The sequence below is a fragment of the Mesoplodon densirostris genome, chromosome 10, assembly GCF_025265405.1.
Source record: "Mesoplodon densirostris isolate mMesDen1 chromosome 10, mMesDen1 primary haplotype, whole genome shotgun sequence".
NCBI classification, from domain to species: Eukaryota; Metazoa; Chordata; class Mammalia; order Artiodactyla; family Ziphiidae; genus Mesoplodon; species Mesoplodon densirostris.
Window position 1 is genome coordinate 66121303 of NC_082670.1, and position 14670 is coordinate 66135972.

Here is a 14670-nt window from a genome sequence, read left to right on the forward strand (position 1 = left end):
TGCAGAATGTACCTCTTGGCATCAGGAAAGACAAAAGGAGGACAAGTCACATCATAGAAAGTGTCTGGAATAAGTTTGGGTCTGCAGACCTGAAAAGCAGGCAGGCTACCTCTATCTAAGAGCCTGAAACTTAGCAGCTGGCCCCAGAGCCTGGGTCTGTTAGTGCATACTCTCAGACCCCTCACAGTAATTGCTCATGGGTCGGCGCTCTTCTGAAGTAAATCCTAGCTTGTCAAGTATGTAAATGTTTATAATTGCATTTTTCTTTGGCAGTCCTGGTCATTGCGAACAAACCGAAAACTATATACAGGTGCGACCACTGACTGTGGGCTAACTCCTGAGCTCAGGGTTGTTACTCAGGGGAACAGCAGCATCACTGAGAGATGGGACACTCATAAATACCATCTGAGCAGCTGGACCAGGGGCATACATCATCCCTCCTGATTGCCCCGAGTTTGGTGCAGTGCTGTGCACGTGGTCTCGATGACCAGGCTTGAAAATACATGTGGAAATAGATTGGTCCTCCAGGCTTCTTGTGTGCAGGGCTCAGTTTGTACAAGACAGTGCTGTGAAAGAACACATCAAAGGCACAGTACTGCTCACATATGTGTGACTGGCCCCAAATTAGTCACTCAAAGCCGCAGCCACAGAAGTTTTCAGAAAACCACAGATCTTAGCTCCTGAAAGCAGAGCACCAAGGAGCCAGAAGAGTCTCAGCTCAGGAAACACGTCTTAACCCTAAAGGCCAGGATGACCTGTGAAATACTAAAACCTTGAAGAACTGAGAGTAAAACAAACTAAAAGGGAGATGCCATGGTTTCTTTCCACCAAATATGAGAATGCTGTCATGTTCAATCAGGATGCAAGGAATCATACCTATTGGATCCTAAGATTTAAATATTCACTGGTTTTTGAAAAGATGTATCCAAGGGAATTACTAAGGACACAAAAGTCCTTTGTCAAAGTTGTTTGACCTCAAAGGGTCAGACCTCAAGAATGGCACCATTTCAGAAAGCAAGCCTGCTTCAGGAAAACTTTTTTGACCCTTTCTTCACATGTAATTTAGTAGCTCTGCTTGAGAGTGAATTTTTTCCCATTAATCTTCCTCCCACCCCTTTGATTTAGGACAGTCACTTAGTGTCAATAGAGTATGTATGCATACCGCATACAGCATGGCGAAGCAATGTCTCTAATGCATTACCTTAGGACCTTTGGGAACCTGAGAAGGGAGAATGAGTATCGTAGGAAGGGCTCAGATGGTGCATCTGTGATGTCGTGGGACATTATGAATGGAGCCTGTCAGGTCCCTTGATCACAGGGAAGGGATGACAGCTGAGGAGGCAATGACAGGCTATAGAGGTGTCTTCCCTGATACCCACCGAGGATAGTTAACTGAGGGAGTCAAAATACACCAACACTAAAATATCTCTTGAGTTTAAGTGAATTCAGCAAGGCTGAATCCAGACAAATCTGTGGCTCAGATGAAATTGGCTTTCATTGTCTTCCATCTCCTTTCCATGTCCTGGTTCATTCAACTCCCGGCCACGCAAACAGCCATCACATAGCTCACTGGAGATTGTGGGCTTGAAGCCACCACCACAGATGTCATGCCTCATATACAATTAATTTCCTCTGCTCTGCACATTTCCTAACCACTTCCATATATCAAAGCTTACCTGTCCTAGGACCTTATTACTCAGGCCCCTCAGGAAGGCATAAATTAACGACCAGGTAACTTGATGCACAACTTCCTATTACAGTTTTAGTGACTTACCAGTCACTCACCAGTTTGTTACTTCCTTCGCAAATTAACCTCACCTGATCTACACTGGGGTGGGTTGGTTGCTTGTTGACAGTGCAGATCCCTAGAACCTCACTAGTGACCCAAGGAATTAGATTCTCTGGGAGCATTTTAACATGCTCCCCAATTGATTCTTCTACATACTAAATCTGTAAACATCATGAGACATGCATACACTATTATGTTCTATGCAGGTTCTGAGCATCAGAGTAGATATGAGAATCCCCAATACAATTTATATCCATTGTTAACTTATAACAGTTCATTTTCAAATACTAAAAGGACTAAAGAGTTGGCCTGCCGTGCGTGTGGACAGAGAGTATAAGGGAAGTCTCTGTACCTTCTGCTCAACAGTGATATGAACCTAAAACTGCTCTGAAAAGTAAAGTCTATTAAAAAAACAAACAAACAAACAAACAAAACAGACTGACCTCCCCAAGATGGAGCTGATGAACATATGCTCTTTGGCTCACCTATTCTCTCTACAGGCATCATCCCCTTTTATCCTCTACTCATTCTAACCTAACTTCTGCAAAGCCCCAGACAGGCAGAGCCATTCTCCAGGCTCCCATAGCCCAATGCACATACTGATTATGAGAGTGTTTGAGTGTTTAACCCTATACTGTGACTAACTATTCTCTTATTTGGTTCTGGTGAATCTAGAACAACCTGGCTTGTTCTGGCCACGTTCCCATCCCCCAGCATAGTATGTGGAACTTTATACATATGCAATCAAGATTGTTGAATGAATGAATGAATGAATGATCTTGCCACTGAAGTTAACATCAGATGAAGTGTGTTGGGAGGAGGGATGGATGAACTGGCTGAACCTCTCCTTTTGCACATACACAGATAACCCTTAGAGTCACCATTCCTTCTCTCTCTGAGGGACAGGAATCGAGGGCCTCATTTATTCAATCTGTTACTGTGGTCCATACTCTGAATTTATAAATTAATCACTTCCAGTCCACCTAGACAAAGGAAGCAACTGGTGCTGACATCTGAAGTACTGTACCAACAGTGGCTATGAGGAAAACAGAAGCCACACTAGGTGTTTCAAACAAGGGGATTTAATGCAGGGAATTGATTACACAGGTTTGGTAAGGCTGAAGGAGGGCCATTGAGATAACCTATTGTTAGTAAACACAGGAAGCAGCTACTAACCTTAGGGCTGGGGAGCAAAAGGGAAGAGATGGTGTTACCAGAACCTAGAGGCTTTCTTGGGGGACCCCCCACGGCTGGTGCCTGGCCCTCTCTGGGGGCTGCTGCGCGGCTGCTGCTTGGGCTTCTGAGGGGGGCGCTGCTTGGCTGGTGGAGGTCGGACTTCTGGGCGGGGGCGTGGCTGACGTTCGGGCCTCGGAGGGGACCGTGGCTTGGCTGGTGCTCTGACCACCGCGGGGGGTGCAGCTGGCTGGCGCTTGGGCCTCTGAGGGGACGTTGCGCGGCGGCTGGGGCTGAGAGGGCCAAAAGAAGCTGGAGGCTGGAGCAATGGCTCTCCTCTGTTGCTTTAAGGGATGCTGACAGGAGCTGGAAATAGGAAGGCAGCCCTGCTCCTCCCCCCGCCCCATCTTCCAGTCTCCCTCCAGTACCTTCCAATGGCAGAGCCTAACGGGGAGCCGACTGTCAGGGGATTGGGGGAAGTGCAATTTGCAGAGCCTCAGCCCCAGCATCGCAGAATAGAGCAGGAAGGGGGAACTCGGAGCTGAGAGACAGAGGCCAACGCCCAGCCCAGGCGCCAGGTGGCGGCGCAGACCACTCACCTGGTCTTCTGGCAGGCACAGCAGATCCAGTCCTCCTCTTTCTTCTGGTAGAAGCAGCCACTTTTACAGATGCTATACTTGCGGTCCACAATCTCGCGTTTGGAGTTGAGGAAGGTGAACGGCGGGCAGCAACGTATGCTGAAGTGCTCCGAGAACTTCTGGTTCTTGGAGAGTCTGGGGCCCTCCTTAACCACTTTCTGACTCATCTCACTGGAAATCAGTGATGCGGGAGGAGGTGGGGAGACATAAAACATCACATTCATGTGAGGGAGCTTTCTACTCAAGGAATCCATTCCCTGCTACTCCCATGGTCCAAGTTAACATTCAGGGCTATCCTTCATCCTGAATCTGGAAGGTCAATTTCCTGCCCAGCTCTATGGAAAAGAACTCAATTAGGAGTTTGTTCTTTTTTTTTAATTTACATACAATTTTTAAAGGTTACACTCCCTTTACAGTTATTACAAAATATTGGCTATATTCCCCGTGTTGTACAAATACATCCCTGTAGCCTATCTTACACCTAAAAGTTTGTACCTAGGCAATATAAGGGAAGAGTTTGTTAATTTTTATTTGTGTATTTTTAAATCATGTTTTCTGAAACTGGACTCTTTTTTCCCTTACGTGTTAGCCACCCACTTAGGACAGGAAAAAATATTACAAAGCCAAACACATCTATGGCAAAATAATATTCTAGATTTAGGAATGGCCGTTTCTCTAAAAAAACAAGAAAGCTTTGCTATTGAAAGCAAAATCTCTATTCATACAATGAAATACTACACCAGAATGAGAAAGAACAGACTGTAAGACACAGGTCAACATGTTTGAATCTCACAAACATAATGTTGAACAAAAGAAGCCAAACACAAAGGAATACATGCTATATGATTCAATTTATATGAGGTTCAAAAACAGGCAAAACTAGTCTAGTACATGGTGCTAGAAACCAGAACATAGTTATATTTGGAGGAGGTGAGGTCTGACTAAGAAGAGGCAGGAGGGAGCCTGCTGGGGGTGGAAAATGTTCTGGATCTTGATCTGGGAGATGACTACACAGGTGTATACATATGTAAAAATTCAGTGAGCTCTACACTTAATTTTTGTGCATTTTACTGTTTACCTCAGTTAAAAAGGAAAAGTAAGAGGAGGAAGAGGAGAGACGAGAGAGTTTTGATTCTTGAAATATTCTGAAAGGGGGGTAAAAACTTAATTACTACAACATCCTTTGTGGCAATGTGACACATGCAGAAATAGTCCTACCTATCACTCCAAAACACTGAAGCACACAGGGGACTTAAATGACTATTAACCAACAAGAGTCTACAAATATACACAGGTAATGTGCATATACTAGCCACTGAGAATGTCCCTCCTCTCAACAAACTCAAGGTCAAGTTGTACACACAGACGTGCAGTATGTAATTACAAGACACAGTGACATCGACCAACAGAAGTATGTACAAAGATAAAGGAAACCATGAAAAGGTGATGGATTCTTTGAAGACAGGGAAGATGATCTGGGTTTTAAGGATGAATACATTAAAAACAACTAAGTTACTCTGAAGGGATATTTTGATTTTTTATTTGTTGTTTGGTTTCTATTGTTTTTTATTGAAGTATAGTTGATTTATAATGTGGTGTAACTTTTTTGTTTTTTGATAAGGTTGTCTTCCGCTACATATAGAAGTGAGGGCTGAGGAGCAAGTTGAGTGAAGTTATAAGAAGAAAATACAACCTTGCACGTCAGTCTGTAGAGTCCATATTATGTGTTACACCTGTTATGTATGTTGCAAATGCTCTTTCCCAATGTTTCACCTGCTTTTTATCATGCAAAAAATTAATTTTTATGTAATTAAGTTTCCTAGTTCTTACTCAGGGTTTTATATTTGAGTTCAGAAAGTCCTCCCTACTTCAGAAGCTCTTAATCATACTCATGAATATCCCATTTTGAAAGAGAATCCTCTCTGAATCTCACTTTCATGTCTCTTTTCCTCTCTATAACTCCTCACTTTTATAGGCAATGTTCTTGAGAAGTTATCAACACTCTTTTTCTCCATTTCTATGTCACCGCCCCCTCAGTGCACTCCAATCTGGCTTCTGTTCCTACCTCCCAAAGACACGTGTTTCTCATGAAGACCTCCATGCTGCCAGACCAGCCGTCTTCTTGCTCGATCTCTCTCTCCATGTAAATGCTTCCCTGTCCTGTCACTCCATGTTCTCCTAGATTCCCTCCTCCATCTCTAGCCCTTCCGTCTCAGTTTCTCTTATAGGCTCATCTGCTTTATCCAAAACTTTTAATGTTAGAGTTCTTCAAGGTACAATAAATACTAAATTATTAATAGGGTTACCTTCAAGCATCCACTTCAGCATTTATGATATGTTTAGGTTGTGCCAGGCACAGTGCTCAGGCCCTGTAGGGGATGCAAAGCTGAATCATGTTTAGTCCCATCCTCAAGAAAAGTATCCACCAGCTGGGAAGATGGGCAAGGACGCACATGGTGTACTCATGGCCACAAAACCCACCTATTGACCCCAAACACGTACAAGTCTCTGAGGAGACTGAGGGGATGGATCAGCTAAACATCCTGCTGACATCTTGTAGATGGAGGAATGTTGCGTAAATGTTAGTAAGTGCAATACAAGGAAGGGATGCTGTGGAACATGAGAATGTGCTGAGACAATGGCACGGTGAGTCCACAAGAGCGGGGCCATACATTGGGCTGGGGAAGCAGGTAAAACATGGGTAGAAACATCTGACCCTGAGATTTGGACAGCAGAAATAAGGGTTTGTGGAGGGTTGGGAACAGTTGATTCCTAAGCAAAGATACAGAAGGGTGAATTGCAGTCCACCTGAGAGCCCACCCGGTCTGCAGGGCAGTGTGGGAGAGGTGACAGTGCCAGGACACAAGTGATGAGGTAGCACAGGAGTTACCCATCACTGCGAAGGATCTAGCCCTTGTGACTGGGAGTGTGGTCATGCCATCAGCTGCTCAGGAGTCTGAATAGATGAGAGGGAGGGAGATCATCTCGTTGGTCTGGGATATCATGAATTTAAGGCTCTCATGACATCCATGTGGAAATGGGCATCCGAAACTCAGGAGCTAGAGCTGTCAGCTCGAGGGTCCTTCACCTCATGGAAGAGGCACAACCTTGGGGGTGGATGTGCTGCTGGGTGTGAGCTGAGTGAGGAGCCAGGCCAGGGAAGGCTCCCAGGAGGAGTAGTGGGCCTACCTTCAAGCTCCAGAAAGAAGAGCTAGGGAAGAGGGAGCAGCAGGGGCAGCCGGGGAGGTGGGAGGAGTAGCAGACTCTTAGAAGAGAAATCTCCAAATTTGCAGGAGGAGGAGATGGTCAGCAGTATCAAACAAAACAAAACAAAACAAAACAAATAAAAAACGCTTTGTACAAACAAGCATTTTTAGACCAATGAGAAACTAAAGTTGATTTTTAGGGTCTGATTCATTGCAATTACAACCCTAAAGATCTGCCAAAGCCCTACCAAACCCTGCACATGTGGCAAAGTCCAGCTCAAGTTTCTGCTCCCGTGGGAAATAATGAAACGAAACACTCCAGGACTAAGCAGGAGGAGTCATTTCTTTAGGCTCCCAGCACATGGAGATGATGTTACTCAGCTTTTCACACGCAACTCAGACATCCCTAATTCCTCCAGCCTTCTGGGGTCATCTTTCCCCAGATTGTTCAGGCACTCATTACAAATAACAGAAAATCTAGCGCTTGCCCCAAGTTTTTATGAATGACCGGCATGGGGTAAGAGGGAGATTTTAAGTCTCCTGTGACTCTAAATTTCTGCTGTGACTGAATTCCCAATTCCCACCCACCTGACAAGATGCCTGGGCCCAATCTATGCCTATCTAGACCCCCTCCCAGCCATCTCTTCCCCAGCACGTCAGGGGAAAGTTCTCAAAGTATTCCCTGGCAACTCTCCTTACTCTCCGCCTTAGCCCACCGTGTCCTTCAGGGAGCAGCCTAACCGCTTGTTACTTATCATATGTGTTCCTAATGGAAAAGCAGTTCTCTGCCCTGGACCCCGACATTCTTCTAGATTAACCGGCTGAAAATTCACCCAGCTTTAACATAGCATTTCCCCCCTTCCTTTAGTAAAATGTTTACAGTCAGTGGAAAGGCTCTGGCTACTATTGCCTGTGGTAGCAGAAGTACCACGTTTAGTTTGGAGTACATTGTAATTGGTTATATATACTCCCCTCCAACTCTGCCCCACACCATGCCCCAGTTTAGAAATGCTAAGGTCCACATGCTGAGCCATAGCAACATACACACGAGCCATCCTTTCCCACCATACCAGGCTTCCTAATAAATTAATTGTAACTACAGGCAAATAACTAATGGCAGAAGAAATAATTCACATTTCCTGATGCCCTATTATATGGTGGTTGTTTTATATACTTTACCTCATTTTTCTAATATGGCGTTATCATCAACAAACTAAAGATGAGATAAGTAAGGAATATGACCAAGTTCAAAGAGCCAGTAAGAGGCAGATGGGGATTTGAACCCAGGTCCCTGTGACTCCAGTATCTGGTGCCGTCTGACCAGGCTCAACATGGTCTGAGCTCCCTGTGCTCAGCCCTCCTCTCCAGGGAGCAGGTGTCCAGGTGATGGGACCAGCCTGGACTTTGGGGAACTGGAGGTGGGCCCAAGGATGGGATAAGGCTGCAGAAGTGCATGGGTCTGTGTCCCGGGGTGAAAAAGACTGAAAGTTGGGGAAACAGCTCCCTGAAGAAAGGAATGGTAGAGGATGGCGTGTGGAGACATCAGGACAGTAAGGTGGCCAGCACCTCCTGCCAGAACACAGAGGCTCACAGTGGGGGGCTGCAATGTAAATTCAGGCAGGGCCCCGAGGGGAGTGTGACCCATGGGTGCTTCCTCTGTCCCTCCCTCACCAGTCCTTAGTAGGTTTTAAGACCTTATTCACTGTTGAGAATTTAAGCACTTGGATGAAGGAAAATGATAAAAATTCCTAAATTTTTATCTCATAGTTAACCACGTAAAAATATTTGAACATATTTTTTGCCTTGAGAATATTTACATGTAAATATATAGTTAATAAAAAGTCAGACCATACCTTACATACTTTTCAAATTATATACCTGGAAAAATCATTCATTTTTTAATTAAAGCTTTATAGATGTAGACGTAATGTCACTCATAGCATTTTCCTATAGCTTTTAAAATCTGTGATAAATTTATAGTTGCAGCCCCCTTTATGGTTTATATCATATATTTGCATCTTCTCTCATTTTCTTAATTAATCTTGCCAGAACTTATCCACTTTACGATTCTTTTCAAAAACAAGCTCTTGGGTTTCCTGCTTGTCTTTGTTCTTTTTTTTCCTAGTCCATTAATTTCTGAGTGCATTTATTATTTCTTTTTTTCAGTTTTCTTTAGGCTTATGTTCTTGTGCTTTTTACGTATTGTTGAGACAAACTCTTCTCACATATGCATTTATGACTATAACTTTTTCATACGACTTCAGCTGAATACCACAATATTAACATAAAATTTTCATTTTCTCTTCATTTTAAATATGAATGAGTTCTTCTTTGATTCATCAATTACTTTTAAAAATCTGTTGTAAAATTTCCAAGTGTATGAAGTTATTTTCATTACATTGACTTCTGATTTTAAGGCATTCTGGTCAGAGAGTGGTCTGTATGATAATGACTCTGATATTGGCTGAGCTTCATGTTTCACAGTCAACGTTTTTAAATGTTCCATGTATGCTTTGAAAGACTGTGTATTTCCAGAAACAATTTGGAATTATCTACGGAAGATAAGAATGTGAACAAGCTACAATCTAACAGTTTATTCTTGGGCACAAACTACAATCTAGCGATTTATTTTTGGATCATAGCTCAACCTTGCAGATAAAGCCACTTGGTGGAGCACAAAGCTGGAGGAGCCTGAATCCTTGATGACAGTGGTTCTAGGCCTGGATCCTTGAACACTGACCACGTTTTACAGGAAAAACAAATTTCCACCTTGTTTAAACCACTATTATTTCAGCTACAAACAGTCAAATACAATCCTGAATTAATATACTCAGTTTTCTCACCTAAAAGAGGGTGTCTGCCTCAGTTTGGGTACTATAAAAAATACTATAAATTGGGCAACTTGTGAATAACAGAAATTTTTTTCTCATAGTCTGGAGGCTGGGGAGTCCCAGATGAAGGTGTTGGCAGACTCTGTGTCTGGTGAGAGCCTACTTCCTGGTTCATAGATGGTGGAATGAGTGAGGGAGCTCTCTGGGGTCTCTGTAATAAGGGCACTAATCCCATTCATGAGGTCTCCACCCTCATAACCTAATCACCTCCCAAAGGTCCCACCTCCAACTACCATCACACTGGGGATTAGATTTCAACATATGAATTTTGGGAGACACAAGCATTCAGTCCATAACAGAGGGGAATAAAAAATAATAATAACATTTAACTCATAGGGGCTTTGATAGTATTAAATAAAATAAAGTAGGTGAAGAACCTAGCACTACCAAATACAAATAACTTGCTTCATAAACTCCATTTTCCTTTCACTAAGAATTCATTCAAATTCATTTGACCTAATTCTACTGACTTCTTCAGACACACTTTTTATGTATCTCACATGACATTTAATTTAAGCATTAATTAAATGCTTAATGAAGTAAAGACATCATTATTTACTTTCGTGGCTAAAAGCAAATCATTATAAACACTACATGATGTTTTCACAAACTATACTACCTAATTGCAAAGCAAATATCATTATAAACTGTCTTGTCAGGATGAGAAAATAAGTGACTGAACTTGAAACTGTAAAATATAATTTATTCTAGGCTTTCCAGATGTCTCCAGATACTCTAAAACTACAGAGGAGGGGAAAGTGAGGCAGGTGTTTGAAGAAGGAGAAAAAGGAAGTGAAGGAGAGGAACCAAAGAGAGAACAAGAACTTCCCCTCACTATTTATTGTGCACCTACTATGCTCCAGATGCTTTATATCTGTCATTTTTAATTCTCAATATAACCCTCCAGGTAGTCCCTACTGTCCCCATGTTAGAGATGAGGAAATTGAAACCTGAAAAAGTTATGTAAACTCACCAAAATCATATAGTAATGATAATAATAATAATAGAAAACTCATAATCACCAGTATGATTACTGACTACCCAATATCTGCCCTGCCCTTCAATAACAAACCCTGATTTTGTTTGGCAGCATGATACACCCAGTTAAATATATACAACTCCCTATGTGACCACATTCTGGCCAAGGAGATGCAGGCAAAAGTCCATGGGGAAGGTTACCTTTTTTCAATAATAAGGCTTTTATTCAAGGAGGGACTGTCCCCTGGTGAGTACATCCAGCCCAACCCAGCTTTTCCTGGCCCCCAAGGGGCAGGATTATTTCAGCCTTTGGACCTTGAGCCTTAGGGCTTCTTCTGCCTACTTCCTTCCCACCAACAGTTACACAGCAAATGCTTCTAACACCTTGGGGCTCAGCCCAAAGCCAAGTCACTTCCTGGGGAGACTTTCCAGAGCCTTCCCTTCCCCCAAGGAGAAATGATCACTCCTCCCTCTTTTGTGCCCTGGCCTTGTGTGTTGTATACAATTCTAGGAGAGCATCTGGAACCTGTAGGGTTGCCCTTAAGTGTTCTGCCCTCAGAGCTTTGTTTGACGCCTAATTCAGAACAGGTGTTCAATAGATGCTTGAGTAATGAGAGCATGAACAAAGGGTGCCTCTCACAATGGCTGCAGGAGCCCTCAGCCTGTCACTGCCTGTCCCCAGATGCTCTTTAACAGTCCCAAGTCCCTCAGGGTCCTCTGCTCTAACTCAGACAACAGAGTCTGATGAATGAAAAAGGCAACACAGGAAGGGACTTTTCTAACTGATCTTGAAAATTATAAAACTGGGCTCTTTAGGAAAGAATAAGAGGCTTTGTGAACCCACTACACTTTTTCGTTTCTTTTTTTTTTTAATTAATTTTATTGAAGTATAGTTGATTTACTATACTATATTTACTATACTATACTATAGTGTTAATTTCTGCTGTACAGCAAAGTGATTCAGTTATACATATATATTCTTTTTCATATTCTTTTCCATTATGGTTTATCACAGGATATTGAATATAGTTCCCTGTGCTATACAATAGGACCTTGTTGTTTATCCTGTATACCATAGTTTGCATCTGCTAATCCCAAACTCCCAATCCTTCCCTCCCTCACCGCCACCCCCTTGGCAACCACAAGTCTGTTCTCTATGTCTGTGAGTCTGTTTCCATTTCGTAGATAAGTTCATTCGTGTCATATTTTAGATTCCACATGTAAGTGATAACATATGGTATTTGTCTTTCTTTTTCTGACTTACTTCACTTAGCATAATAATCTCTAGGTCCACCCATGTTGCTGCAAATGGCATTATTTCATTCTTTTTTATGCCTCAGTAATATTCCATTGTATATAGGTACCACATCTTCTTTATCCATTCATCTGTCAATGGACATTTAGGTTGTTTCCATGTCTTGGCTATTGTAAATAGTGCTGCTTATGAACATAGGGGTGCATGTATCTTTTTGAAGTATAGTTTTGTCTGGGTATGTGCCCAGGAGTGGGATTGCTGGATCATTTGGTAATTCTATTTTTAGTTTTTTGAGGAATCTCCATACTGTTTTCCACAGTGGCTGCACCAATTTACATTCCCACCAACAGGGCAAGAGGGTTCCATTTTCTCCACACCCTCTCCAGCATTTATTATTTGTAGACTTCTTAATGATGGCCATTCTGATTGGTTGTGAGCCCACTATAACTTTTCTTAATTCATGCAAATTAATTAGCAAGCTTAAATCAATTACACATTCTAGAGATGGCACTAGCATCTCTACGTACCTACCAATGTCATAGGTATCTTTAAACACACTTTCACTATTTCCTAAGGAGACTGCAGGTGGAAATGAGAATCGTGAACGTAAAACGGATTTTCTTCCTTCCATCCAGACTTCCTTCCTTTCTACCATCTTTTTTAAAAGGCAGTTGGGGTGTGGGGTAATTATTTAATAGAAGCGGCATGTGGCCCTTAGTCACGGGTGGTCCTCTGGAAAAAAAGGCAGTGCAAGTTGTAAGTTGCCATGCTACATCTCCATGGGGTCACGGGAAGTCAGACGTGGAAATGGGTACAGGCTCTACCAAGTGAAGGGTGGATGCAGGTCAGTATTTGGAAGACAGTATATTTCTCTAATTCTTGTCAATCAGATCCCTCAGAACCATGAGCAAAGGCTGCCCTTGTCTTGTGATTAGAGAACTCAACATGGGAAGGACAGGAGGCAACTGACTACCTAGGGCCTGAACCCTCTGTGAGAACAATATTCTGGCTTCAGAGATCAAAACTCCAAAGGAGGACAGTGATCAGTCCCAAGATCTCTTAATACGTTACATGGATCAAGGAAGAGGTGGTTTAATATACACTTGGGAAAAAAATTTTAAGTTCATAAAGCAAGAAATTTCAGATTTATTAAAATTCAGCTCAGTTGTACCAAAAAAAATCACATAACTTTTTCATTGCTCTATAATTGTATAATGGATACAATACTACAAGAAAGGAGAAGGGACAGGGCAGGAGAACCTCTGAATTCATACTGCCTCGATTGTTTCTGGCATAAACTGTCTCTTGCTAATAAGTAGTCTTGAGTAACAAGAGCATGAACAAAGGGTGCCTCTCACAATGGCTTGAAGTTCAGCTCCTTATCAGGACTATTCCTTACCTCCCTCTATTCCTTCTCAAGGTGGAAAAGTGTATGCGGAAGCCAAGAGTCCTCGTGGCAATGAGGGAAGGAGTGGCTGGTCTTTGTGGTGTCCTTCTCTGCTGGACTCTGCCATAGGTACCTTGTCTGGTCTCACCAGCCCCTTGGCATGAATGACACATGTTACTGCTGACCACTTGACCCACCAGAGCCACCAGTCATCAGGGCCCCTACCCAGCAGCCTCCTATTCTGGTCCAGGTGTCCTCTCAGCTCCTCAAAATTGCTAAAAGTCAGAGTAGAGAGTGAGCAGGAAAGGAAGCCCAGCAATGAACAGGACATGCAGATAGATTGAACGTAGGCAGGAAGGAAGGACAAACAGGATTTCTCCAAGAGAAATTAAGGTAGATGATGAATCATTTTGCTAAGATGGGAACAGGTTTAGGGATGGGGAAAGGGAAGAGACAAATATTTAGTCTGAGGCATGTTCAGTTTGAGAAACTTATGAAGCCTCCAAGCAGCTGTGAAAGGAAGTAATTGGCCACATGGGTCAGGAGATTTTGAGAGAGAGAGAGGATGAGAAATAAATTTAAGTGTATTTGACATACATATGAGATTTACAGCCAAGGCAACACAGGAGAACAGCCAGGGAGAAAGAGAGTATAAGAAAGGGAAAAGAATAACTAGAAAAAATCTTATTCACAGTAGCAACAAAAATCTTTAGATACCTAGAAATAAAGCAGTAATTAATATGTGTAAATTCTTGTGGGGAAAAAATTCAATTCCCTTTCTTGATAAATACCCTTAGCATAGTGGTAAGGGAAAGGGATGTCCTTAACATTATGAGGAGCTAGCTACCAAAATATCCACAATCACAGCTCACTGCTGGTGAAATCTTAGAAACATTTTCATCCAAATCAGACACCCCAAGAAGGATGCTGTCATTACTACTCTTCAACACAGCACCCGAAATCCTAATCGCTACAAAATACAAAATAAAACAAAACAAAAAACTGTGAGACTCCACAAGCTGTTAGAACTTAAAGAAAGTCCAATGAGATTTCTGGACCCAAGATCAATACGCCAAAATCAAAATCATTTCTGTAGGTCAAGAGGATCCAGTTTGAAAATGTAAAAGTAAAAGAAGCCATTCACACTGACTACAAAACCATAGGACACCTACAGGTAGAAGTATATCTGATAAAAGAAACGCAAGACTTTCGTGAAGAAATTTTCAAATCCTTTTGAAGCCTGCAAAAGAAATAGCCAATATCCTAAGTATGCTATCTCTTAATAAATCTATAAATTTAATGCAATTCCAATAAATATATCAGATTTTCATGTAATTAACAAGATGATTTCAT

The 14670-nt window shown here is 42.3% G+C and overlaps 1 protein-coding gene across 2 annotated transcripts; it reads right to left on the minus strand.

Annotated features, from left to right (window-relative positions):
- Positions 1 to 2999: 2999 nt before the first annotated feature.
- On the minus strand, positions 3000 to 3767 carry MOBP (myelin associated oligodendrocyte basic protein). 2 transcript variants are annotated; one of them, XM_060111126.1, is made up of 2 exons: positions 3562 to 3767; positions 3000 to 3249 (listed from the first exon to the last, which is right to left on the minus strand). In XM_060111126.1, exons 1-2 carry the CDS (start codon positions 3765 to 3767, stop codon positions 3000 to 3002), a joined length of 456 nt encoding a protein of 151 aa, XP_059967109.1. The 2 variants fall into 2 exon arrangements, with proteins under 2 accessions (XP_059967109.1, XP_059967108.1); XM_060111125.1 differs by having other exon boundaries at positions 3000 to 3255.
- Between the last annotated feature and the right edge of the window lie 10903 nt (positions 3768 to 14670).

Coding starts and splice junctions, on each gene's coding strand:
- MOBP (XM_060111125.1), bottom strand. CDS start 3,767: ATGAGTCAGAAAGTGGTTAAGGAGGGCCCCAGACTCTCCAAGAACCAG. Junction 3,256..3,561: donor TGTGCCTGCCAGAAGACCAG/GTGAGTGGTCTG, acceptor TGGCCCTCTCAG/CCCCAGCCGCCGCGCAACGT.